This window comes from Chiloscyllium punctatum, chromosome 11 (assembly GCF_047496795.1).
Source record: "Chiloscyllium punctatum isolate Juve2018m chromosome 11, sChiPun1.3, whole genome shotgun sequence".
Lineage (NCBI taxonomy): Eukaryota > Metazoa > Chordata > Chondrichthyes > Orectolobiformes > Hemiscylliidae > Chiloscyllium > Chiloscyllium punctatum.
In genome coordinates, this window is record NC_092749.1 from 27857352 (window position 1) to 27884031 (window position 26680).

At 38.4% G+C, this 26680-nt stretch overlaps 1 protein-coding gene across 2 annotated transcripts in view; it reads right to left on the bottom strand.

Annotated features, from left to right (window-relative positions):
• heatr1 (HEAT repeat containing 1) overlaps nucleotides 1-26680 on the bottom strand; it is an 89650-nt gene that overhangs the window by 53487 nt on the left and 9483 nt on the right. For both annotated transcript variants that reach the window (XM_072580561.1, XM_072580560.1), the window contains exons 3-17: nucleotides 26084-26300; nucleotides 25600-25741; nucleotides 24602-24703; nucleotides 23976-24116; nucleotides 23161-23372; nucleotides 18221-18414; nucleotides 15133-15247; nucleotides 13923-14030; nucleotides 13361-13478; nucleotides 11574-11681; nucleotides 10493-10588; nucleotides 9851-9939; nucleotides 3910-4121; nucleotides 2133-2254; nucleotides 573-767 (exon numbers count right to left, since the gene is read on the bottom strand). In XM_072580561.1, coding sequence (XP_072436662.1) covers nucleotides 573-767; nucleotides 2133-2254; nucleotides 3910-4121; nucleotides 9851-9939; nucleotides 10493-10588; nucleotides 11574-11681; nucleotides 13361-13478; nucleotides 13923-14030; nucleotides 15133-15247; nucleotides 18221-18414; nucleotides 23161-23372; nucleotides 23976-24116; nucleotides 24602-24703; nucleotides 25600-25741; nucleotides 26084-26300 — 2171 coding nt within the window. The remainder of the gene's footprint in view (nucleotides 1-572; nucleotides 768-2132; nucleotides 2255-3909; nucleotides 4122-9850; nucleotides 9940-10492; nucleotides 10589-11573; nucleotides 11682-13360; nucleotides 13479-13922; nucleotides 14031-15132; nucleotides 15248-18220; nucleotides 18415-23160; nucleotides 23373-23975; nucleotides 24117-24601; nucleotides 24704-25599; nucleotides 25742-26083; nucleotides 26301-26680) is intronic.

Below are 26680 nucleotides of genomic sequence, written 5' to 3' on the forward strand. Positions count from 1 at the left end.
GCATGCCCCAGTACTGATTCTAGGTCACGGTGGGTTAACTGTTATCAGTCAAGCAATGCAGCTTGGATAGAGGCAAGTCAGACACACTAGTATCCTTACTCTTAATTCCTACCTAGTGGAAGTGGATATGTATGGATGTTGGGCAAAGACAAGAATGTTACTATGTTCCATATGGGAAATATCCTGATCTAGGAGTGGGCTAATTTCCCACTGAATATTCTTTGGCACTCAGCAATGTCATGCTCGCTCACAAGCAGTGTATTGCTCTGCAGTAAGAATTTCCCCAGGGCTTCTCCCATTTCCACTTTATTGATTTGTCAACAATTCCATAAAAACTGCATGAACACAGCATTTCCTTGACCTTCTGTCAAGATTATGACAGCGTATCAGGAAAATTCCTGAGGAAATTCTCAGCAAAACTCTTCAGGAAGGCAGACAGAGAGAAAGCATCAACAGTGGGGGAAGAAAATGCTTCCTAGTTTGTCAAATTCCAGGAATTAACTAAAAATACAGTCATTGCTTGATTCTAATCCTGAAAAGCTGCTGCAGTGCTTGAAGTAAAAGCTACTTACCAAATGTGACTTTTTTGCTATTAGTTTCTTCAACTTTTTCTCCAGAACACAATACACTTGCAAAGCCACGTGCAAACAATCTGGTTCAGACTGTTTATCCAAGGTTTGAATTAAAGCAAAACTTAGTATATCAGATATCAGCTTCTGTTTCACATCTGAGGATTCTTTTGCAATGATTTCTATGAGATGTCCCATCTGCAAATATAGAAGAGAATAACGTCAAAATTCTCAGAAACTCACTAATTTCCTGCTCCCAACCACCCCAGTAAAACTTAATTTTGATATCATGACAATTTATTATAACTATCACACAAGGGTAGCAAATGCTGATCTTGCCAGCTACACATCTCATATGAATACAAAAAAAATTGCTCCTTCTTCTACATAGTTCTTTACAAATGACTGTATATTTAGACAGGTTCTAAAAGTGTAATTCAACAAGTTATCAATCAGAGTTCCCTAGGATTAAATATTTGCTATGAACTTGTATTTTAATATAATGTATTAAACTTGTATTTTACTTCATTCTCTTGTTCCTGGGCTACCATATATATGTCTGCTGAGTTGTGTTGAGCTCTGCACAAGCCTCTTTTAGAAAAAATATTAATTTCCTTCAGTACATCTAATCCTTTAGTTTCCATTGGACAGAATTATTTCCATGTTGAACCACAAAAAATGATTTTTCTAAAATTTTAATCCCTGCAATTTTTTTCTTACCATCAACAAACGAAACATTGAAATAATGTAGGTCACTCATTTAAAATTATTTATTATCCATTAAGTATAGCTATTGTATTTGCCCACCCTTGACTTGCTCCTTTCCAGTCTTGCTCTTTATTAAGGCCCTTCATCTTGCTCACTGGAGGCTTCTATGAAATTGGGAAATGTCACATTAACCTAACAAGGTGACATATGCCCATTTAGTCTGCCTGAAAGATTCTAAGCTGACTGTATAACCACTATTGTAGCTCTGAATAAGCTAATCAGTTACAGTTGGAGAAACAGTGTCAGAGACATGCAGAGATATGGACAAAAACAGATAATGAGAGAAGAAAGATTTACAGAAAAAGTGTGAGAACAAGAGATTCAGATGGAAATAAATTAAATGGGAGGCAGTGAGAAAGCATGCAAAGAATAGTAACAGCAAGATGGAAAAGAAAAATAGGATGAGAAAAGAGGAAAGACAAGGCATGACCAATTGTATAGAACTAATTAGTGTAATATTAATTAAGACAGAAGTTTTAAACAGTAGATAAACTAAACAGACATAATGATCCAATTTGTGACCCCTTGGCCCTGCTGAGCTGGCTAAGATAGAACAGATGATCAATACTTCCAATCAAAGCTTAATTAACTACACCCAGCAGCAAAGAAGCATAGATGCTTACTTACCCAATAAACATTCTACCATTCATCTCGCCATACCTAAAAATTGCTCCATCTCTCAAATATTCATATCGCCTCTCTATTCAATTTTCCAAAATGTTGAGGGGCAAGATTGATTAGTAACTTTTCACATGCTCCATAACAAGTTTTATTTCCTTAAACATTTTCACTTACAGTTCGAGTCCTAGAAGGAGGCTCCATTAAACATAAATTATTTGCCAGAAGTTGGATCAATTTCTGACTTGCTTCACCCACAATTTCTTCAGAATTACAGCCATCAATAACTTTTTTGAGCTCTACAGGAAACACAATTGGTGAAAACAGCTTCAAGCAGTGAATACAGCGTTTGTAGGAACATAGGAGCTGCCTTAATTTGCTCTGAACTGAAAGATGGTACAAAAAGAGTTTGGCAATCTGGTAAGTCCTTGCGTGTATAATCAGCAGACATACTATAATAAAGAGTAAACGTACAATAGTGATCTTTTCCGTGACTAGTCAGTTGGAAGCCAATAATTTGTTCTTCAATCTTTGAATAAAGTATACATCATAGCTCAGGGTTATTTTGTCATGGTCCCATAACATTGGCTTGGACATATGTGTTTTTTGATGTATTCTTTGAGCAAAATTTGAAAATAAAGATGCAAGTGAGTCAGCTTCCATCAAAAAAGGCATTCAAACAACTGATAGTATTGTTACCAAGACAATTTCTGAAGATATCTGACACTTGCACAAATACCCAAAGAAGAAATATAATTCAACTGCACATATATTTAAAGTGGTAGTGGTAATGTCCCTTCCTCTGAGCCAGCTCACCTTTATTTCAGTTCCACCTGCTCCAGAGATGTGTAATAACATCTCTGAAGAGGTTGATTAGAAAATATCTAAAAGAAATACAAATACAAAAAAATCATGGCATGCACATTGTGACAATGGGGATGGTAATCAGCAGTATCCACTGAACTGGCCGCGTAGAAATGGCCTCTGTTAACAATATATCAAAACTTCAAAGGTATAAAATACTTAGAATGTTCTTCTTAAAATATAAAATGAAATACCATAAACAAAGCTTAAAAACAATAAAACCGAAAATGACAAGGTATTGCCAACATTCTTGAATTAAAAATCATTTTGACAGTTTGGAAGGAGATTGGAAACACTGGATCTTAAAATACTGGCTGGGATCTGTCTTCCGTGGCTCAATGTGAGCAAATAGGGAACATAACTTCCCTTCCATTCATGTGAAACAGCACCATTACTGGCTCAATGCAACGATTGGTATATGAAAATTATTGTTTCAGCTTCTGCATGCTTCCCCCCAAATTTCTTCCTCTCTACTGTATGTTTCTTCAAAAATATTTTTCCATTTATGCTGTATTGTTTATACATCTCTCTCTACAGCCACCCTCTCTAATTTAAATTTTAACAAATGTTAGATATATTATTCAGCATACTATATTTTACTTTCCCTTGCTGTAGAATGTTAGAGTATATCCAGAATCCACATAGGTGAAAACGCCAACTTTGTCGAAGAATTCCCTATTTATTTCAAAGGAATCTTTTACTGATGTTATACACAGCGTGTTTCGGTTCACTAGCTCTTAAACAGGGGAAATCAACACAGCATAATACAACCTTGACTAAATGCCATAGAGCAGAATGAAAATTTTGATTTCTTGCAGGAGATTCCTGCCAATTGCAGGATGCTTGGTATGCAGAGGAATGAGGGCAGAGCTGTCAACAGCCATAAAACAAGCAAACTTGCTAAAGATCAATATTCAGTTCAGCAAATGTTTTCCTCATTTCAAAAATCATTCAAAAACTGCAGGGCTCAGGAGCTTTGGCATTGTCCACTCCTTAGAGATAATTTAATACTTTCTGTATGTAGGCTAATCTGAAGATAAAATTAACTGCTTGAGATGAGCATTATTACCATAAATCAAATATATTTTACCTGCTGGCCAGCCATGCAGCAGTGGACTCATGGAGCAGAAACTTGAATCAGCAAGAAAGATTGTTATTTTCTGTTCAGCTGATGCTTTGGCTGGGTTGGTTGGGACCATATAGGGCAAGAGTTCCATCCATATCTGATTAGTTAATATTTCATTCCCATGATGGAATTCCCCTGAGCTTAAAAACTGAATTGCCTCTTCCAGAATAACTTGCCTAGGAGCAATTACACAATAGAAAATATAATATGCTGCAAATATTAAGAATATTAAACATATACAAATGTCACAGGGGAGTGGTGGAGGCATAGTTTTTATATATGCACATGAACGTAAGCACCTACTCACAGAATGGAAACAGTTAAAACAAAACAGCACCTTCCCTGCCCTCCCCTCAAAATTTCATAGAAACCAAGTTATTGATGCAATATTTTCTTCTTCCAAGGAGTGATAATATTGTACAACAAATAATTCTGTCTGATATTATCCTGTACTTCCACTGCACCGAGCACTAGTTCACACAATCTGGTTCCTAGGTAAAAATTGTGACTACTTCTGCTCCAAAGTTTAATAATTTCAAGGTAGTTTTAATTCTAAAGTTCACTTTGTATTTTTTTTAATAACACACATTATTGACAAATACAGGCTACAAAAGCCTTAAGTAAATACAAACAATGCTGGAACTACTCAGGTCATTCAGCACCTGGGAAGAAAAAGTGCTAACATTTCAGACCAATGACATTCGAAAGGCCATTGACCTAACTCTTTCTTTCTCATTCAAATGGCCTGCTGCATATTTCCAGCATTTCCTACTTTTATTTCAGTTTTCCAGCACCTGCACATATTTTTGCTATTGTATTAAAAATTCATTAATTTGATGACTGGCTGTGTTCTGTGTGTCATTGTGCCTCAGCACTGTTGCTATTGTTGGCCAGACAGAGTGGTGTGCAGAATGGACTATGGCTAGTGCTTCAGCTCTTGGTTGACACTTCGTGACTTGTCTTGGAATGTATGGGGCAGTGGTGATGGCAGGAGCTGATATGGTTTGGATGTTCTAAGTCAAAGCCAACATATAGCCATATGGACAATGTAATTGATCATAGCAGCATCTGTTGTGTTTCCAACCACAGAATGGAGACAGGGTTGAGGGCAACGTTCCCTTTAAGGTTCCGTGCATGTCAATTGGCAAGCCGACGCATTCACTTCTGGTTTCTCCTGCCACTGTTACACATGGACTTTGGAGGCCTGCTCCATAACCAGAGCAATGACAGAGAATAAAAGTTAACAGTGATATATGGGAAGTGTAGTCAAAAATCGATCATAACTCTGCTTTTACTATTTTGGTTATCTACAGAAAGATTTCTAGCTGTAAGAGCTGCTCCTTTTTTTGCGGTATTTTAGGTGTCGGAGGTGATTTCCTCGAATTCCAGGAGCAGCAATTACTGTTTTATATGCTGTAGCATTGTTTGGAAAAAAAAAGTCAAAACAACAGCAGTTTTAAAAGGGAGAAGAGCAGACAAAGGAAGCACATGGTGAGAGCAGTGCAGGAGAGAGAGAGAGAGAGAGAGAGAGAGAGAGAGAGAGAGAGAGAGAGAGAGAGAGAGAACCTGCACAGTTACTGCCTTTGCTGTTTGAATTCGTGTATCGCTGGACATCAGAGTGCGTCTGGGAAAATTAACAAACAGTAAAATTCACAACTAATCTTGGAGGAACTGATGGGTGAAGTTCACAGCACAGAATCAGATTTGTAAATTGTTGTTTTAAGTCTGTCCAAGAGAAAGGCTGCAGTAGTGGGTACAGTGGATTCTTTCTTGATTATATGTTTTTGGAGATAAGTCTCTTGATTAAACTTAAAATATAAGCCATAGCTATTAACTTGGTTTTTTAACCTGGTGCTATTTAACCTGGTGCAGTGTTTTGTAGAGGAATAAGACGGTGTTATTTTCTGGGTCTGTAGATTGTGAAGGAGCAAGAATGGCCTTTGTAGTGATATGTACTTCTTGTCAGATGTGGGAGTTTAAAGAGAGTTTAAGGGTTACGGCGGATTATATCTGCCATAAATGCCGTTGGATGCAAATCAGATCAGATGGAGAGACAGATAGAAGCGATGAGGAATTTGGAAAAGCAACACAATGTGATGGATGGCAGATATAGGAAGAGGGGAAGGTCTCAGGTACAGTAATATAGATGGGTTAACTCCAGGAAGGGTAAGAGAAGTAGGCAGCTAGAGCAGGAGTCTTTTGTGGATATACCCATTTCAAATAGGTATGCTGTTTTGGAAAATGTAGGGGTGATGGATTCTCAGGGGAACGTAGCACGAACAGCCAAGTTTCTGGTATTGAGACTGGCTCTAATGCAACGAGGGGTACGGTGGTTTCAAAGAGATCAATTGTGTTTGGGGATTCTGCAGTCAGAGGTACAGACAGACGTTTCTGTGGCCAGCAGAGAAAAAGCAGAATGGTGTGTTGTTTCCCTGGTGCCAGGATCCAGGATGTCTCAGAGAGAGTGCAGAATGTTTTCACAGGGGAGAGGAGCCAGCAAGAGGTCATTGTCCACATTGGAACCAACGACATTGGAAGGAAAAAAGTTGAGATTCTGAAAGGAGATTACAGAGAGTTAGGCAGAAATTTAAAAAGGAGGTCCTCAAGGGTAGTATTATCTCGATTACTCCCAGTGCTACGAGTTAGTGAGGGCAGGGATAGGAGGATAGAGCAGATGAATGCATGGCTGAGGAGCTGGTGTATGGGAAAAGGATTCACATTTTTGGATCATTGGAATCTCTTTTGGGGTAGAAATGACCTGTACAAGGAGGACGGATTGCACATAAATTGGAAGGGGACTAATATACTGGCAGGGAAATTTGCTAGAACTGCTTGGGAGGATTTAAACTAGTAAGGTGGCCGGGGGGGGGGGGGGGGGGGGGAATGGGACCCGGGGAGATAGTAAGGAAAGAGATCGGTCTGAGACGGGTACAGCTGAGAACAGAAGTGAGTCAAACAGTCAGGGCAGGCAGGGACAAGGTGGGACTAATAAGTTAAACTGCATTGATTTCAATGCAAGGGGCCTAACAGGGAAGGCAGATGAACTCAGGGCATGGTTAGGAACATGGGACTGGGATTTCATAGCAATTACAGAAACATGGCTCAGGGATGGGCAGGACTGGCAGCTTAATGTTCCAGGATACAAAAGCTACAGGAAGGACAGAAAGGGAGGCAAGAGAGGAGGGGGAATAGCATTTTTGAAAAGGGATAGCATTACAGCTGTGCTGAGGAAGGATATTCCTGGAAATACATCCAGGGAAGTTATTTGGGTGGAACTGAGAAATAAGAAAGGGATAATCACCTTATTGGGATTGTATGATAGACCCCCAATAGTCAGAGAGAAATTGACAAACAAACTTGTAAGGAGATCTCAGCTATCTGTAAGAATAATAAGGTAGTTATGGTAGGGAATTTTAACTTTCCAAACATCGACTGGGACTGCCATAGTGTTAAAGGTTTGGATGGAGAGGAATTTCTTAAGTGTGTACAAGACAATTTTCTGATTCAGTATATGGATGTACCTACTAGAGAAGGTGCAAAACTTGACCTACTCTTGGGAAATAAGGCAGGGCAGGTGACTGAGGTGTCAGTGGGGGAGCACTTTTGGGCCAGCGACCATAATTCGATTCGTTTCAAAGTAGTGATGGAAAAGGATAGACCAGATCTAAAAGTTGAAGTTCTAGATTGGAGAAAGGACAATTTTGACGGTATTAGGCAAGATCTTTTGAAAGCTGATTGGAGGCAGATGTTCGCAGGTAAAGGGATGGCTAGAAAATGGGAAGCCTTCAGAAATGAGATAACAAGAATCCACAGAAAGTATATTCTTGTCAGGGTGAAAGGGAAGCTGATAGGTATAGGGAATGCTGGATGACTAAAGAAATTGAGGGTTTGGTTAAGAAAAAGTAGGAAGCATATGTCAGGTACAGACAGGATAGATCGAGTGAATCCTTAGAAGAGTATATAAGTAGGAGTCTACTTAAGAGGGAAATCAGGAGGGCAAAACGAGGACATGAGATAGCTTTGGCAAATAGAATTAAGGAGAATCCAAAGGGTCTTTACAAATATATTAAGGACAAAAGGGTAACTAGGGAGAGAATAGGACCCCTCAAAGATCAGCAAGGCGGCATTTGTGTGGAGCCACAAAAAATGGGGGAGATACTAAATGAATATTTTGCATCAATATTTACTGTGGAAAAGTATATGGAAGATCTAGACTGTAGGGAAATAGATGGTGACACCTTGCAAAATGTCCAGATTACAGAGGAGGAAGTGCTGGATGTCTTGAAACGGTTAAAGTTGGATAAATCCCCAGGACCCGATCAGGTGTACCCGAGAACTCTGTGGGAAGCTAGAGAAGTGATTGCTGGGCCTCTTGCTGAGATATTTGTATCATCGATAGTCACAGGTGAGGTGCTGGAAGACTGGAGGTTGGCAAACGTGGTGCCACTGTTTAAGAAGGGCGGTAAAGACAAGCCAGGGAACTATAGACCGGTGAGCCTGACCTCGGTGGTGGGCAAGTTGTTGGAGGGAATCCTGAGGGACAGGATGTACATGTATTTGGAAAGGCAAGGACTGATTCGGGATAGTCAACATGGCTTTGTGCGTGCGAAATCATGTCTCACAAACTTGATTGAATTTTTTGAAGAAGTAACAAAGATGATATGTGAGGGCAGAGCAGTAGATGAGATCTATATGGACTTCAGTAAGGCGTTCGACAAGGTTCCCCAGGGGAGACTGATTAGCAAGGTTTGATCTCATGGAATACAGGGAGAACTAGCCATTTGGATACAGAACTGGCTCAAAGGTAGAAGACAGAGGGTGGTGGTGGAGGGTTGTTTTTCAGATTGTGACCAGTGGAGTGCTACAAGGATAGGTGCTGGGCCCTCTACTTTTTGTCATTTACATAAATGTTTTGGATGCTAGCATAAGAGGTACAGTTAGTAAGTTTGCAGATGACACCAAAACTGGAGGTGTAGTGAACAGTGAAGAGGGTTACCTCAGATTACAACAGAATCTGGACCAGATGGGCCAATGGGCTGAGAAGTGGCAGATGGAGTTTAATTCAGATAAATGCAAGGTGCTGCATTTTGGGAAAGCAAATCTTAGCAGGACTTCTACACTTAATGGTAAGGTCGTAGGGAGTGTTGCTGAACAAAGAGACCTTGGAGTGCAGGTTCATAGCTCCTTGAAAGTGGAGTCGCAGGTAGATAGGATAGTGAAGAAGGCGTTTGGCATGCTTTCCTTTATTGGTCAGAGCACTGAATACAGGAGTTGGGAAGTCATGTTGCGGCTGTACAGGACATTGGTTAGGCCACTGTTGGAATATTGTGTGCAATTCTTGTCTCCTTCCTATCGGAAAGATGTTGTAAAACTTGAAAAGGTTCAGAAAAGATTACAAGGATGTTGCCAGGGTTGGAGGATCTGAGCTACAGGGAGAGGCTGAACAGGCTGGGGCTGTTTTCCCTGGAGCGTTGGAGGCTGAGGGGTGACCTTATAGAGGTTTACAAAATTATGAGGGGCATGGATAGGATAAATAGACAAAGTCTTTTCCCTGGGGTCAGGAAGTCCAGAACTAGAGGGCATAGGTTTAGGGTGAGAGGGGCAAGATATAAAAGAGACCTAAGGGGCAACTTTTTTACGCAGAGGGTGGTACGTGTATAGAATGAGCTGCCAGAGGATGTGGTGGAGGCTGGTACAATTGCAACATTTAAAAGGCATTTGGATGGGCATATGAATAGGAAGGGTTTGGAGGGATATGGGCCGGTTGCTGGCAGGTGGGACTAGATTGGGTTGGGATATCTGGTCGGCATTGACGGGTTGGACTGAAGGGTCTGTTTCCTTGCTGTACATTCTATGACTCCATAATACTTGTATTATGCTGTCATGGTGTTAAAATTATACCCACCAATATTCATTATCAGAAAGGTTCACTCGTTGAAGCACTGTCAAAAGGCAAGCAACTGTCTCTTCTTGGCCAAGGCTTCCAGAGAAGGCCTACAAAAGGATCAGAACAAAATAAAAAATTTAGCATTAGCATTTCGCCTTTCATCAAGCAAGAGGATAACAACTTAAGATAACACAGGACTGCATCTGGCCCTAGCTGTCACTGGGGATTAATGTGCATCAATTTATAAACATACTAGAACTGACCAGTCATGTACAGCATTAGTTATGGTCATCTTGTAGTCTGGAACATGGTTGTGACCTTCAGCTGCTATGAGTGAGCCATGCATCCTTTTAAGGCCACATACCAAGGACTCCTTACTGAGGAGCCTAGAAAAGCAAACTGGAGCTACTTTTACAGTGAACAGAGAACAAATACTGTGCTTGTAAATTTTGGATTATGGGTCATTTTGCAATTCCATTCAAGTGCAAAACTTTGATCCTTGGAGTATGTTCAGTGCACATTAAGTACCAAGATATTTGTTAGATAATGCTGCCTGTGAATTGACTTGAAACACATTGATATCATGAAACGTATGCTCTGTTCTGATATTTAAATAAGTGGAGTAGCTTTGTAATTTTGAAAAAAACATATACAACTCACCTCCAGAGCTTGCATAGCGACCAGAACTACCTCTAGACTGTCATCTTTCAAACGCTCTAAAATTGCTTCCTTCAGAAAAAGATCATCACATCCCTCCTTCGAAATAAAATGAGTATATAAATAAATTTAAAATGGTGCGTCGTTCTGTGATTAAACAGCTATATCTTCAAATCCTTCCACAAGTATTCTAGTGCCCATAATATGACATGTTTTACCATGCTGCATACATCGTAGGGACCATAAACCTTTAAAGAGACAGCTGGACACTCAATAATTAAATGACAGAACTATGCCATAATATTCCACGTTTTAAACAAAAACAAAGATTACTGTGTGCTACAACTCAAAGACTGATGCCTTCCAAAGTGCTTAGTGGATCTCGATCAGGAATTCCCCTGGTCTCTGTCTTCCTTGCTCCAACTACCAGCAAATATACAAGTGCTCTTGCACAACCTTTCAAGCTGATTTGTTAGCAGTTTCCCTCTCTGCAAGGAAGCTACATACCACGTGGGACCAAACCTGTGACAACACTTTGAATGCGCTGGTGAATCTAAACAGTTAACTTTCAATCACTGAAGCTGTATTATTGAAGGTGCCTTGTTTTTAAAATACCTCTAACAAATTTGATTTAGACAGTCAGGTGTTATATATTTTCTCCCCCCTAGGAAATCCAGGGGGAAATGACTTAACTACAAGTAGCAATTAATTTCAAAGAGGACTTTATTTCACTCAAGCTCTTTGATGGCTTAACTCGCACCTCAAGACTGTTTAAACTGAAAAAAGCCAAGGAACCTCATGTATCTTTGCAATTGGTCTGGACTCAGAATCACCAGCAATTAACAATATGGTAACTTCACAAACACGTAGCTAGTTGTTATAATTATAATTTCTGAATACATTTTGCATACTTAAAAATGTTGTAAATTCACCATGTTAAAATAATTTATTTGTCTTAAGGCATTCATTGGAACTACTAGAGTTACTTTGCATAGTTTCTGCACTTTTGGAAATGCTGAAAATTCTTGAAGCTTAAGATGAATAATGCAATAAAAATTCAATTAATTTTTAAACCTTGGAATACCTGTGATGTTTTAATAATTTCCTTCAAGCGTTCAACAGCAAATATTCTGATTGTAGGCTGTGGGTGATTCAGACTCAGCAACAAAGATGTGTTAGAATCTGCCAACAACTAAAATAAAAATTAAGCTCAGTTAGGAATTTCACAGCCCTTTTAGTTTTACCTTTCCCCCCACACCCACCCCTTTACCTACTCCTAAAGGCTTTGACTAGTTTCTGGGGCATGATTCCAGAGATCCCATAATTAAATGTTCTTATTCATATGAGTATGTACACAGATTGATAACACACTACTCAAACATAGGAAAGCACACATTATAACCAATTCTATTCTTTCTGTGAGATTTATTGATAGCAATTGGAAAGAAGAACTCCCATTGTCTGTCCCCCATCCTAACCCAATACCACTGATGCTAATAAGAAGATACACAGCTAATATGCCTGTGGCTGATACGAATGAAACATTGAGGTAAAAACAATAACTGCAGATGCTGGAAACCAAATTCTGGATTAGTAGTGCTGGAAGAGCACAGCAGTTCAGGCAGCATCCAACGAGCAGCAAAATCGACGTTTCGGGCAAAAGCCCTTCATCAGGAATTTCGCTGCTCGTTGGATGCTGCCTGAACTGCTGTGCTCTTCTAGCACCACTAATCCACAAATGAAACATTCACAGGTGACAATGGAGCCTCTAACCCTGCTGTTCTCTATCATCCTGGATAAGAAATACTATTGTAAGGAAAACAACATAGTTTATTTATTTTTTCAATGAAAGAAACAGCCAATTAAGTACTTTTATGGTGTAATAACTATTAAAACAAAGGAAACATTGTAGACAATTTATGCACAGCATACTCTCACAATGAGTTAAATATTAAGCAGTTCTTTTGGAAAACACCTTTTGCTTCTCAAAGTAGTGCTTGTGAACTTTTATGTTCACCAAATGACGCAGATGTCTGTCAGCTGGAGTACAGTAGTTCTGACAGTACAATATGCAATGTCAACCTACTTTCATCGTGCTCAAGTTTCAGGAACTGTGCATCAGCCCAAAACCTTCAAACTTGGTAATTAAGAATGAAGGAATCCCAAGGATGAAGAACTAGAATGCAGGGCATGAATTACATTTCAACAACACTATTAAGTAGTGGTTAGGTGATCGGGATTGCAAGGAGGAGGAAATAAGAAAAGAAATAATCAAATCCATTATTTTAATGATCCGGGAAAGAATGAACCTTGATGGAAGTGAGGATGCAAACAGCAGGAAGGCTAGGTAAACCAGTGTATATGGATTTAAATCCAACCCAGTTGTGACATTAAGCTCGCCCAGGGCAGGCACAAGGTAAGCTCCTTAAAACTAAAGCTTCCCTAACTCTGTTCCAACAATATATGGCAAAAACAATGACTGCTGATGCTGAAAACCAAATACTGGATTAGTGGTGCTGGAAGAGCACAGCAGTTCAGGCAGCATCCAACGAGCAGCGAAATCGACGTTTTGGGCAAAAGCCCATTTTGAAAATGTCTTGATGTTATAGTTTATACGATGCAAGAGCTGGGAAAGAAATGCTTATCGTGCATGTTGAAAGTAATAGTTTTAGATTTGGTGAACAGCAGTATATCATTCTGCATGGTACACTAAATGTCATTTTATAAGAAATACATGCAACCAAAATAAACGTTTTGGTAAAATGATAACCCCACAGTTGCATATTTAATAGTCGAATGATGAAATTTACTGCAAAGTAATTTTTCTCTTTAATAGTTCCTATTGAGCCTGGGTCTAAAATCTTATATTACCTGATGCTTGGCACTGTTCAATGACAGAGAAACAAACTGGTGAAAGATGTCTTGCTCATGCTGGGTTTTGACTTTTTTCAATTGTTCTTCCAAGACTACATCATAAACGTTAGAATACCTTCATGTAAACAGAAAAGCAAGTCTTTAAATAGAAGTCACAAACAAAGTAACATTAAGATAGTTTGCATTTTTGAAAGAGCATTTAACACAATAGGTCGAAAAGAAAAATTATGCTAGCCTTGAACGCATCCAATTGCTCTTACAAAAGCAATTGTTTTACAAAACAAAAAAGGTTTCTATATTTTGCAATATATTCTTTTTAAGAAGAGGGCTAAGAGGTAATCTGCTGCAAATACCAATTCAACTACAAGTTGGGAATGAGGAGATCCCAGTTTACTCATTGTGCCCAGTTTAGTTCCCTTCCAATGCAAGGAAAGCATCTGGACTCAACTTAGCATTCTCCAGAGTAAAATGACTGAGAAAAGCAACACATGGGGATCCTTGCTCCAACCTGCTTGGCAATCATGCCACATTCAAAATAGGAATTCTTTACTTTGCTTACTTTGCTTCCATGAGTCTGACCACGGGCATTATTTCTTTATTTAAAGCAGAAAGACTGTCAAAGTTTATATTCTCTGTCCAATTGGAAATGTACTCCTCAAGAAGCACGCTGGAATAAAGAAAAACAGTAAGATGTAGTGTGATTGAAAAACAAGGATAAAGATAAACGAACCATAGTAGTAAATCCCTACTCAATTACAGTCAGATATTTATCATGATAAACCCCACCAAAAGATTCCTGTCTACAAGCCCCTGGAGAAGACAGCTGTGATTAACAGCTGCAATAACAGATTATTTGGCAAATTTATCAAATAGCAAATCTGTTCTAAAGATTTTACCACGGGTAATCCATCACATAATAATTCAGGACAACAATGTCCTGATGTTAACAAACTTTAAATAAAGCACAAAACAAAGTAATTTATGAATCCCCTAATTAGATCACCATATTACGTTTGGGTATTTTTCTCTATTATTCTGTTTGCAATCTTCAGATTACACTTATTGTAATTTATGGTTTTTCTTGGACAAAATTATTTTTGTCTTTGCATCAAACAATTTGAAGTGTGTGCAACCTGCAAAGCAAAAGAAATGACATCGGGACTGTGTTTTCAATTAACACCATAAACATGTTCAGTATTTGTTTTTAATAAAGAAACTGTCACAACCAAATAACATGGTTCAGCGGATGCATTAGGATGCAACAGGGGGAAGTCAGCAAATGTTAAATTTACAAGGTTTAAAGTTGGGAGTAGAAAATCAAATTGGTGTGTGGAATGAGTAAGGTTATATATGAAAGGATCAAATGAAGGAGAAAAGCTTAGTGAAGAGGAGACAAGAGAATTTCTAATACCGGAGATGCCAGACCTTGCATAAACAGCCAGAGGGTATTTAAGATGAATGATCAGAAGATGGATGTAGAGTTAGAGATTTTTTCTGAATTGTTGCACGCATGAATGAATGCTATCAATTTTATTTTTCAGCATGTTGTGAGACAAGGAGGGAATTGCAGGAGAGGGGCATTGTCTCATTCAAGTTTTTGGGAAGGACTGAAGTGAAATCTCATTTGTGAACAAAAATCAGCCAACGAAAGACAAGAAACACTGGAACTGAAATACTTAATTCCTGAAAAATCAAACAAACCAATTTGATATAACTGGCAATTACAAGAATTGCCATTATAGATACAGAAATACATTAATGATCTTTACTTGGCTACAATTTGGTCCAGGTTGCTCTCTAATGCAATATTCTGAAGTATGCCTTCCAGAAGTTGGATGTGGGTTGGGCCATCAGAACCTTCTTCCTGCTCTTCAGGCATTTCAGCTGAGGAGATAAAGGAATACATGAGACACACAGGGTTTATATCAGTCATTGTTGTGCAGGAAAACAGAGCTGATAAATCTAAGAGGTAAAATGAATCAAGTATACTATCCTCTTACCTCCGGCAACAAGAAACAAATTTGGGCCAGATGATAGGAGCATTAAATAACAATCGACAATTCTTTAATTAGTTTTCACTACACATTAGTGTTCAGCATAAAGCTTCATAATTCAGCACAAAGACTGTGACTTAGAGCTCAAAAGAGAGATAATACAGAGAACAGAAGTATCATAATAGCAGCACGAGGGGTGTTCTTCACCACATGCCTAACAAATCTGAGAGAATGCTTTGAGGAGGTAAAAGCACGTTAGACAAAGCAAAACCAATGAATTTCCAGAAGGCCTTTGACAAAGTGCCTCTCAGGAGGTTGCAAATTAAGATAACACCAGCCCAAGTGTTAGGGCAAGGTAGTGGCATGGATAGAAGCTTGGCTGACTGGCAGAATGCAGAGAGTGGGAATAGAAGGTTATTTTTCTGGATGGCAGCCAGTGAGTAGTGGATTTCAACTGGGGTCAATGTTGGGACCATGACTATTCATATTACACATTAATGATCTGGACGAAGGAACTGAGGGCATTGTTGCTAAGTTGGCAGATGGGCTTTTGCCCGAAACGTCGATTTTGCTGCTCCTCAGATGCTGCCTGAACTGCTGTGCTCTTCCAGCACCACTAATCCAAAAGATGGCACAAAGTTAGGTGGAGGGGCAAAGAGATTGCAGAAGGATTTGCTCAGGCAAATCTTTCTAGATCTGAGAGTGGGAAAAGAAGTGGCAAATGGAATACAATGCAGGGAAGTCTAACGTTGTGTGTTTTGGTAGAAAGAATAGAGGCATGGACTATTGTGTAAATAGGGAAAGGCTGTGGAAATCTGATGCACAGAGGGACTCAGGAGACCTTGTTCAGGATTCTCTTAAGGTTAACATGCAGATTCAGTTGGCAGTTAGGAAGGCAAATGCAAAATTAGTATTCATTTCAAGAGGGCTAGAATACAAGAGCAAGTTAACTCTCGTTGGTCAAGGCATTGCAATTGAGAAAATGGAGAAGTAGAGGCTCCACTTCCTTCTGTGTAAGTAAAGAGTTTAAGACTTGAACATATTCCTTTTGTTTGTAAAGAATAGGTTCCTGCCTATAAACATAGGTGCTTCTAGCAAGTGTAAACAAGCTATGCTGTGAAGTCGACTGATTGTGTTAAACTGATTGCTACTGGAGCTTTTAGAATTATTCAGCAAGTGTTGCCCAATTGGTAAATCACTTCAAACAGAAAACATATAGTTTTGGGTTTTGCAAGTATGGGCTGGTTGAATATGCTCCCAACTCTGCCTCCCAAGGACAGACAAAAGAATAATTGTTTGATTCAATTAGGTGATCATTAGGAGATTCAGTCAACACAGGTGGCAGGTAGAAGTAGGAGGTACTACTGCTCTTCATTGCAATGCCTCAACTGAAGACAAACGCCAACTGATCAGCATAGCTTTCTTCCTCTAGCATAAATTGTTGTACGTGCGAATTCTCTGTTACACGACTGACGAATTGGGGACATTGTTTCTGAAGTGGAAGTTTTTAAAATGTGTGTTGGCTGCAACACAATCACATCGCCAACACTTTAAGCAATGTCTCTAAAGTGCGATTTTTCTATAATGTGGGGTTGCACAAGAACGCAACCTTCATGTTATAGAAGAGCTACCTGTAATCATTTGGTATTTCCTAATCTTATATTTGCCCTGGACAGTGCAAGACAAAAAGCTTCAACAACATGTTTCTTCCATCAGCAATATTCAAATTCTGCACTTCCAAGCATCATTTTATAGATTAAAATATGACACTTAGCAATCTATGGCAATATCAGTGTCTTTGAACAAAAAGTCAAGTCACATGGAGAGAGTGAAGCTCAAGGCTTTAGGGAGAAAATCCTGAGCTTAGGGCCTTGACAGTGAAAAACATGCCATCAGTTTTGGAGTCTTTATAATTAGGAATATTCAAAAGGCTAGAATCAGAGTATAGGTTAGTAGTATTTTTATTATTAAGTCAGAATGCTAGGGGTTGAAGCCCCAAATTTAAGGTGACACTGAGTGCTATACTATAGACTGCTGCATGGTCACAGACACTGTCCTTCAGATGAGGTATTATGTGGAGGCTCTTTGCTTTGGTTAATGCATATTATTCCTTTGATACTGTTTGAAAAAGGTCATCAAATTCTGAGTACATGGGTAACAGTCTCCCCTCAACTAATAGACCAAAAAATAAACAGACCAATTAGCTAATTGGGCGGCACAGTGGTTAGCACTGCTGCCTCACAGCGCCAGAGACCCGGGTTCAATTCCCGCCTCAGGCGACTAACTGTGTGGAGTTTGCACGTTCTCCCCGTGTCTGCATGGGTTTCCTCCGGGTGCTCTGGTTTCCTCCCACAGTCCAAAGATGTGCAGGTCAGGTGAATTGACCATCCTAAATTGCCCGTAGTGTAGGTAAGGGGTAGATGTAGGGGTATGGGTGGGTTGCACTTCAGTGGGGCGGTGTGGACTTGTTGGACCGAAGGGCCTGTTTCCACACTGTAAGTAATCTAATCTAACCTAATCTAATCTAATTCATTGCACTCCTGTCTACGGAATTTTGCTGTATCTAAAATGATTATCACATCTACCTGTATAATGGCTCTTGCACTTTGAAGAACTTAAATGCCTCGAAACGTTTGACTGTCATGCTGAAAAGCTACTGAAGTCTTTCATTTAAATAACAGTAAATTTTGTAAAATTGGCATAAAAGAAATCAACAGATTTGACAAAAATCAAAACCTTAAGAATGTTAATATCGCTGGGGCAGATAAAGATGCTTTTGTCCATTGATATCAAGTATTATTTCATCACATATATGTATAGGAATACAGAGCAAGTGTTTTAGGTAAATCATTAGAAAATATACCTGTGTCCGGGTGGAGCGGGCTTGATGAGCTGAATGGCTTCGTCTTGCTTCTAATTCTGTTGTAGCCTTCTGTGATAACGGAATGTATCAGTTTCGGGAGAAAACATTGGAGCAATGGAGAAACCTTATACCTAGTATCAATCTCTTGGAGAGTTGTAATGAGGCCAGGAATATTACAGAGATGATTAAAGGTCCTGTAAAATAAAGAAAGCAATAATCAGATGCTAAAGTAGGAATGTAATTTATGGATCTCGTAGAGTTTTCTCTCCCGATCAGTCTTAGGAGATAAAAGACATACATCACTTCAGTGATAGAAAATAAGAAAAAGAGAGTTCGTGGAAAACGTGGAAGAAAAAGGGCAATTACAGCAAACTGAGTAACCACATGGAAGAAAACGATATGGCTGGAACCACTATTTACTGTGGTAGCAGTTTAAATCACTACCAGCATGGATTTTTGTATACGATAAACATGTCACGTGTTAGGTTTTTCTGAAACTACTGAATAAAGACTATCTTCTCCAGGATGCAATCTGTAGTTAACTGAAGAATATAAATGAATCCTTCAGCAATTCTTCAAATGGAGAAATTAGCAAATCACTTTTGATGAACACACAGAAACAGTTAAGTTTCTATTCGGTCTTAGTATATTGATATTCACAATGCCTAATTTAAAATGTATCTGTGATTAAACAATACCACGATAATAAAAACATACAAAAAATACTGGAAATGCTCAACAGGTCAGACTCCATCTGTGGACAGAAGCAGAGTTAACATTTCAGGTTAAGTTGATGTGTCTTGAGAACTGAAGATAAAATGGGGAGCTATGAACATAGAGAGATTATGGCCCAGTGGCACGTAGAAACTGAAGTTGGCCAATCAGCCTTTGAGCCTGTTCCACCATTTAATGAGATCATGGCTAATCTGTTGCCTAACTCTATATACCCAACTTTGGCCCATTTCCCTCAACAGCTTTGCTCAACAAACAAATATCTATTGCAGATTTAAAATTAACAACTTATCTAGCATCCACTGCCACTTGTGGAAGAGAGTCCTAGAAATCTGTGTGTAGAAGTTTGTGGTAATGTCACCACTATCATAATCCAGAGAACCAGTCTAATGTTCTGAGGATTGCTGGCAGTTCAAATACCACCATGGCAATTTAACCTCAATTAACAAATTACAAATGTGAAGCTAATCTCTGGAATGGCAAGATTGATTGTCCACTCTCAATAAAGTGATTGATTGAATGGCAAGATTGATTGTCCACTCTCAATGAGCCCTTCTGTTTAATTAAGGTTCTTTAGTGAAGAAAATCCTCCATTCTTATCTTAGTGTATGTGCGCTTCCTGATCTACAGCAATATGGTCAACTCTTCACTGCCTTTTGGAATTGTCCAGCAAGCCACTCATTTGGTGGACAATTAGGAATAGAAAGCAAATACTGGTGTTGTCAGCAATACTGACATCCCATTAAAAATAAGGAAGAGACAGTTTTGAGCCAATGGAGCAGGTGGGATAGCATGAAAAACAAAAGGAAAGGACCATGATAGGCTGGAGGGCAGGAAAAAAAATTATAAAATATTTCATGATGCAACAGCCAAAAAGAGTTGTCATGGGTATAATAAAGAAAAAGATGTATCTAACCAAGGTACGAGTGGCTATATCAGTCAACGGAATGACACATAAAGGGATAAATAAAGAAACAAGACAAGACCCACCAGACAGAATAAGATGGATGCAGAGGTTGTGATCTAAAATTGTGGAACTCGACACTGAGCCCAAAAGACTATAGAATGAGAGTTAAAACAATTTAGGTGTCATTCCTTGAACTTTCATTGACCTTCACTGGTGCACATTAACAGGCTTCTGTCACAAGGTCAGAAAGAGAGCAGCATGAGAAATTAAAATGACAAGCAACAGTACGCTAGGGGTCATATTCGTGGATAGAACGGAAATGTTCTGTAAGACAGTCAATTAGTCTGCATTTATTTTCCATGATGTGATGGAGACCGCAGTGAATAAAGTGTACTACAATAAAAAGTACAAGTTAACTGCTGTTCCACTTGGAAGGAAGGTTTGGGGCCCTGGATGGTGAGAAGGGAGGGATAAAAGGACATGTGTTCCATCTCACATGCTTGCATGGAATGGGTCAGGGTAAGATGCTTTTGATTGAGGCATCACAGTGGTGAAAATGGCAAAGGATGAGCCATGTTGCGCAGAAGGTGAGACAAGGGGCATCCCATCATGCTTCAGGGAGGGAGGGGAAAGATAAGAGTAGATGTAGAATGGTTCAGACACCATACAGAGCCCTGTCAACGATGATGTGTAATCCTTGTTTACGGAAGATGGAAAACAAATTGGAGCTCCATAATCTGTTATATTTTGGTTTGTAAATTTACTGTCAAACAACTTGAACAGTATTGCCTTTTTCACAGGATTTTGCAATTTGCAATGTCCTAACATGGATTATTTTTACTCAAATTGGTACTTCAGTCTTGAAATAAATAAAACCGGTTGAAAGTGAGGTTAGGCTTTAAATGCAAACCTGCAGAAATTAAATCATTCCTCAAAATTGATCTGGCACCTCAAAAACTGAATTGCTACAAAAGTTTCTATCACCATGACAATTCAGAATATTTTCTTCTTTGCATTATTAGATCCGGAACTGACGAAGCTATTTCCTTTCTATTACGTCCAAAAAGAGGTTATACTTCTAAAATTATTAAAGAGCATCTGCAGTTGCATGTGAACAGGTTTCAGATACTGACTACCACTCTAACCAATGCAAATATTAAACATATGATCTATCAAGCCAAGTTACATTCTGGGATCTGACTTAGAATCACAGAATCCCGTCAATGCAATTCGGCCCTTTGTATCCGCACTGACCTTCAGAAGAGCATCCCAACCAATCCAGGCTCCATGGTATCTCTGTACTCCCACATTAACCATGGCTAATCCACTTAACCTGTGTATCTTTAGACTATGGAAGGGCTGAGTGGAAACCCACGCAGACACAGGGGGAGCATGCAAACTCTACACGGACAGTCACCCAAGGCTGGAATCCAATTCAGGTCCTTGGTGCTGAGGAAGCAGCGGAGTCACCATGTCGCCTGTCCAATATTACCATCAAGGTGGTAAAAACAATGACTGCAGATGCTGGAAACCAGATTCTGGATTAGTGGTGCTGGAAGAGCACAGCAGTTCAGGCAGCATCCAAGTAGCAGCGAAATCGACGTTTCGGGCAAAAGCCCTTGGTCATGTGCTGTAAGTCACTGTCTCTTTATAAAAAGATCAGAACTGAAATATTAATTATTGTGCCACTTTGTTCGCCTGAAAACATAAAACAGCATAGATTTAAAACAGGTTGTCACTTTGGGAAATGTTCTGAAAGCATGTTTGTTATACTGCATATTGGAAGTACCACTTGAAGTTTAAAAAAAACTATTAATTATGCATTGGCTAAAGTAACTGACAGTTAACTGCCAAGCTTTGTTTAAATTTCAAACCAGGCAGGTTGACTTTGACTGGTCAAGATATGGCTCTGAGAAATGAACCAAAACATGGCTACCCCTACTTTGTTAAGGTACAGTGTGTCTACTTGCTTTGTCTGTTGGAAAGACAGGGCCCCATGTAATACTATGCATAGTTTCCACAATGTGCAAATCTGCCACACTGCAAACCTAAATAACATTCCTAAATTGTCAGCTTAATTCTTCACACTGTCAGGTTTTGTTTTAGTAAACATCCAATTGTGATAAATAATACAAAATGCATTTTTATTAAGTTTGAGTTAGTCAAAAATGGGTTTTTCTTTGTGTCTGAAGTTAATAAGTAACGTGTAACTAATTCCATAGCAATGATGATTTCTTTGAAAACAGTTTCTAAGAGCTATCTTTTAGAACTAATGGATGTGTGCATAAATTAGCAGGGATTATGACCAAGCAAGGTAAACAAATGATCATCAAGATCTGTTAGAAATTTCTGGACCTTTCGATAAGCTTAAGAGAAACACCCATAGCTGAGCGAGTGAGCCCTTTCAGTTTTAGTCGGTACTGAATAAGTCCTTGGAAAAAGATGTATAAAACTGTGCTCCTAAGAGAGAGAGAAAATAGTTGGGTTTGTTACTCTCAGGTAGAATAAAGAATCAGTTTCAGTCCCAAAGTGTTTGGATTAACCCCTGAAGAGATTATTTGAAACAGAGTAGTTTCTGAAGGTCAGGTGTATGATAGCTCCAGGAAGAAGCTCCCAGATGTTCCAGATTTAATGTTAAAGTCACAGTTAATGTAAGCCTATCAAGGGGTTAAGAAAATATCTTCTCCTTGGTAAAATTACTCGACAGGGAGTACTTCTGGGTACTGTACAAAGGATAATTTTGGGATCCAAAAAAGTTTCCTTTGGGATCCATAAAGGAGTGTTTTGGGATTAAACTTTTAGTATGTTTAAAGTTTTGGTCTTTAGGCTTATACTATATGTATACAGACTGCTTTATTCTATTTTTGTCTTGATTTATTTTGCTTAATAAACTTTAGCTTTATGTTAAAAGCAAACCAGCAACATTGTGTGCCTATGTTTCAGCAAGAGACCACCTCAATAAAACTAAAAGATAAAACATATCTATCAAGCCAGAATTCAGTCTGGAATCTGACCTGTTGAGTAACAACATCATATAGATGTATAATACAATCGCTGGGTAATAAACAGTCAGACACTACCCATTATTAATTGGTGTATTCTCCAAAGTCAATGCAGGTATCAATCACAGTTTTGCTGCTAACCAATCGGCGTTCTCCTCTCAAACAGTATAAATCATGTGTTCCCTTTAGTTGGTTTGTTTCTGTGAATTCTTCAGACAAAAAACGTTCTACAAGTCCTTTTTCAGGAATACTCAAATTCTGTACTACCAAATGATTGTAAAAGAAAATAATTCACTTACTTTTCACTAATACTTTCTTTCTTTTGGTGCTGTAGTAAAACTATCAAACAACTCAATCCCTCTCGTTTCAGTGATGGCGTCTTCACAAGTGATTTGGTGATCTGCTGAGCCAGTGTGTTTACCAGAGAGGTTTCCATGACAGCTTTTGCAGCAAGCTGACAGATTATCATATAGGTAGCAGCTCTATAATCAGCAAATGAAGACTTCAATCCCTATCAATTTGAAGAAAAATGTTTTAATTTCTAAAAATTTTTTAAAATTTCTAAAAATTCAACAATTTCTAAAGCACAGTATGACACATATAAAAGCAGTGTCATTCAAATATTATAATGTGGGTGACCAGCAGGGTGCATACAAATCAGAGGTCATTTCAGCAATGGATGTTGTTACATAGCTTCAACTATTGGTGTGAAGCATAAGAAGTCAGAGTATATACAAGGTAATGAGGAACAATAGTGAACCCAGCCCCCCCATCCCCTCTTATCCCTTACAGTATATTTTGCATTTTTGCACAAAATGAATAGTGCAGATCTAACTAGCAAAAAAAAAGTTAAGACGTTTATAAAATAAAAACAGAAAGCGCAGTAAAAGCTCAGCACATCTGATAGCAACTATGAAGAGAGAAAGAGTTAATAATCTGAGTCAAATAGGACGCTTTCTCAGAACTGAACTGCAGCTGAATATTTCCAGAACTTTGTTTTGATTTCATATTTCTAACACCTGCAGTATATTGCTTTTATTTCAAGATATTTATAATAAAATTGAAAGTAAATATGCTCCACATGATTTAGCTTCACACATGCAAAATGTTTTACCTTCTGGATATATGGAAGCAGTTTGGCCACTATGGTGTCTGTTATTTTCTCCGCATTGTTTAATGCTAGCACAATGGTGGATGCATAAAAAGAAAAAAGAACCCTCAGCTGTGCTGGATTGCTAGGATAATCTGCAAATGCCTAAATAAAAAACAGAAATTGATAATTAGGTTTATTTCATAATCACAATTCTTGAAATTTGGTGTGCTTAATATTCCCTTATAAGCTTCAATAAATTGCTAATTTATTCAACTGCTGAGAACATAATGTGTGAGACAGATTTTGGGCTTGCTGATGTAAATCTACATAGAATTTCCTGTTTTAATCTCAGACTGAGATCAAGATGGACAACCCTGGTTGCTTTCATCATGCACTAGTCATGGAACAGAAACCAGCACATTCACCAAGTGAGCACAAGAAAAGCATTAAGCCTTGAAACTTGCTGGCCTGCACCAGTCAGTACCATAATTGCAGTATCTTTAAGGATCTTTTGTACTGCTACTACAATAATAATTCTATACTATGCTTTTGAACAATTCATATTTTCTAAGTGTGAATGTGAAAACACTCAGAGCGAAAATTCAAATTAGACCAAAACTTTCAAATTTGAGGTTGGGTGTACAAACCTTGACAGCTTTGGTTATCAGACTGCAGATGAAATCCATAAAGTTCAAATCTTTGTAACAATGTGTAATTAATGTACTTCTTGCCAACGGGACGCCACATTTCTGCATAGATAATAGAAAAAAACAACTTATTTGAATAAGGTTATAGCAGAATGCATCTGTTGGTGGAACTGATTATTTTCTCATTCAGATACCATCTTTGTGTCTCAGCTACACCACACCCTCTACTAAAGAAATAATGTCCTACAAAGTCACACAAGATTAATCAAATCTTTCATTTCTCTCTCGCTCTGCATCATTTTCACATATAGATGCACATTTTCTAGTACTTGGACGAAAAGCAACTCAAACACCGTGATCTCAACAGCAAGCAGTTGACGATATGGATGCTTGGTTAGTGGCCTATCCTATAACCATTTATCAGATCATTGATAGTAATAACATGTACAACAAATACCTCCATAAACCATGAGGTGCACTGATAAAATATTTTACACTGGAAATATACCCAGACAGTAGAAAGATAGTCAATTGCCATTAGCCATGCTCTTGTAGAATTTCAGAGTGATTATTGAACAAACAATATGGATACAGTGGATGCACATTCCATGTGCAGTGCCACCATCATTAGTGAATGTGCCACTGACAAGAGGTTGGGAGGTAAGGTGGAGGCTGGGACCCCAGCTGGAGGGTGAATCATATTTAAAGGAATTTCAGCCGTAGAATTTACAGATTACAGAACCAGTTAGTCAATTTAAAAGCAATTTTATGACGGATAAGAAAATAACAGACTGGTCCAAATGCATTCAACAATTTTTACCAAATAGCCATCTAAGTGAAATACTGTTATGGCTGGATTTTTTAGTTTAAAACTACTGAAATAAAACCTGATGAATGCCAATTATTCTTATCCATTGAATGTCACAAACATCATAACTGCAGAATAAAAACCTCATTTCTGCAGACTTTAATTACATTGTTTGAACTTTTTTTATTACCTGCATGGGCATCAGCCAATGCCAGCGATGAGTTGGGCAATCAATTTTAAGAAGCTGAATGGCTCTGACAAATACATTGGTCTCATGATAGGGAAGAATGCAGCCGATCAAACTGTCCTGATTATACAGATGAATGTGGAATCTAGCGAAACAAGTACATACAGGTTAAAACCATGGAGATCTCATTGCTGTAATTACTTTCATGCAATGAAAATAACTGTATCACAGCTTCAAAACATGTTACGATCCCAAAACTATCATTCAGCAAAATGTTTTTATCTGTTTTAATTAAATCTGCTGATTCCTAGTTACTGCAAAATAAAAGAAAATTGCAATTAACTATGTTTCATTAATATAATACAGGTTTGAATACAGATCGTTTTGACTAAGAACAGAGACATTCAAACATAGGTTCAAATATGCTTGTTGAAGAAAAAAAGAAATAAATTATTTTCTAAATTCCAAATCATTGGTATCATGTTACCTTTGAATAAGCCATTCGAGGCACTTCTGAGCTGGCTTGAGCATGAAATATGGCGATAAGCGTGTTAGAAAAATCAATATATTCTCATTGAGCTTGGCATTCACTTCTTTAGTTTGAACACTACGTTCTAGACCTTTGGAAGCTTGGCTGAAGAGTGTCGACTGAAATTCTTCAAAAGCTGGATCAATTCCAATAAGTTCCTCTAAACCTGTACATCCTACATGATTAGAGAAATGAGTGTTAACACAATGATGAAGTCATGTAAAGTATTATTCCACAAGAATTTCCAATAAAAGAAAAATCTATTACTGATTTTAGTCAAAGTTTAGAATACAAGTCATCACACCTTTATGGAAGGATTTGATCTTTAGTGCATTATAAATTCTAAAAGACTATTTGGATGGTCCTGTATATATTATCTTTACACTGTAAACATGATAAAAGAAAATTATCTCTCATGCATTTGATAAGATCTACATGTGTGTACACTCCCTTAATAAGCCTCCTCCTAAACCAATCCAGTAGATGGTAATTGTTTAATTATTAGAGGCAGTTTACACACTTTCTGGAAAGATGATGTGCAAAAAAGGATTGCAA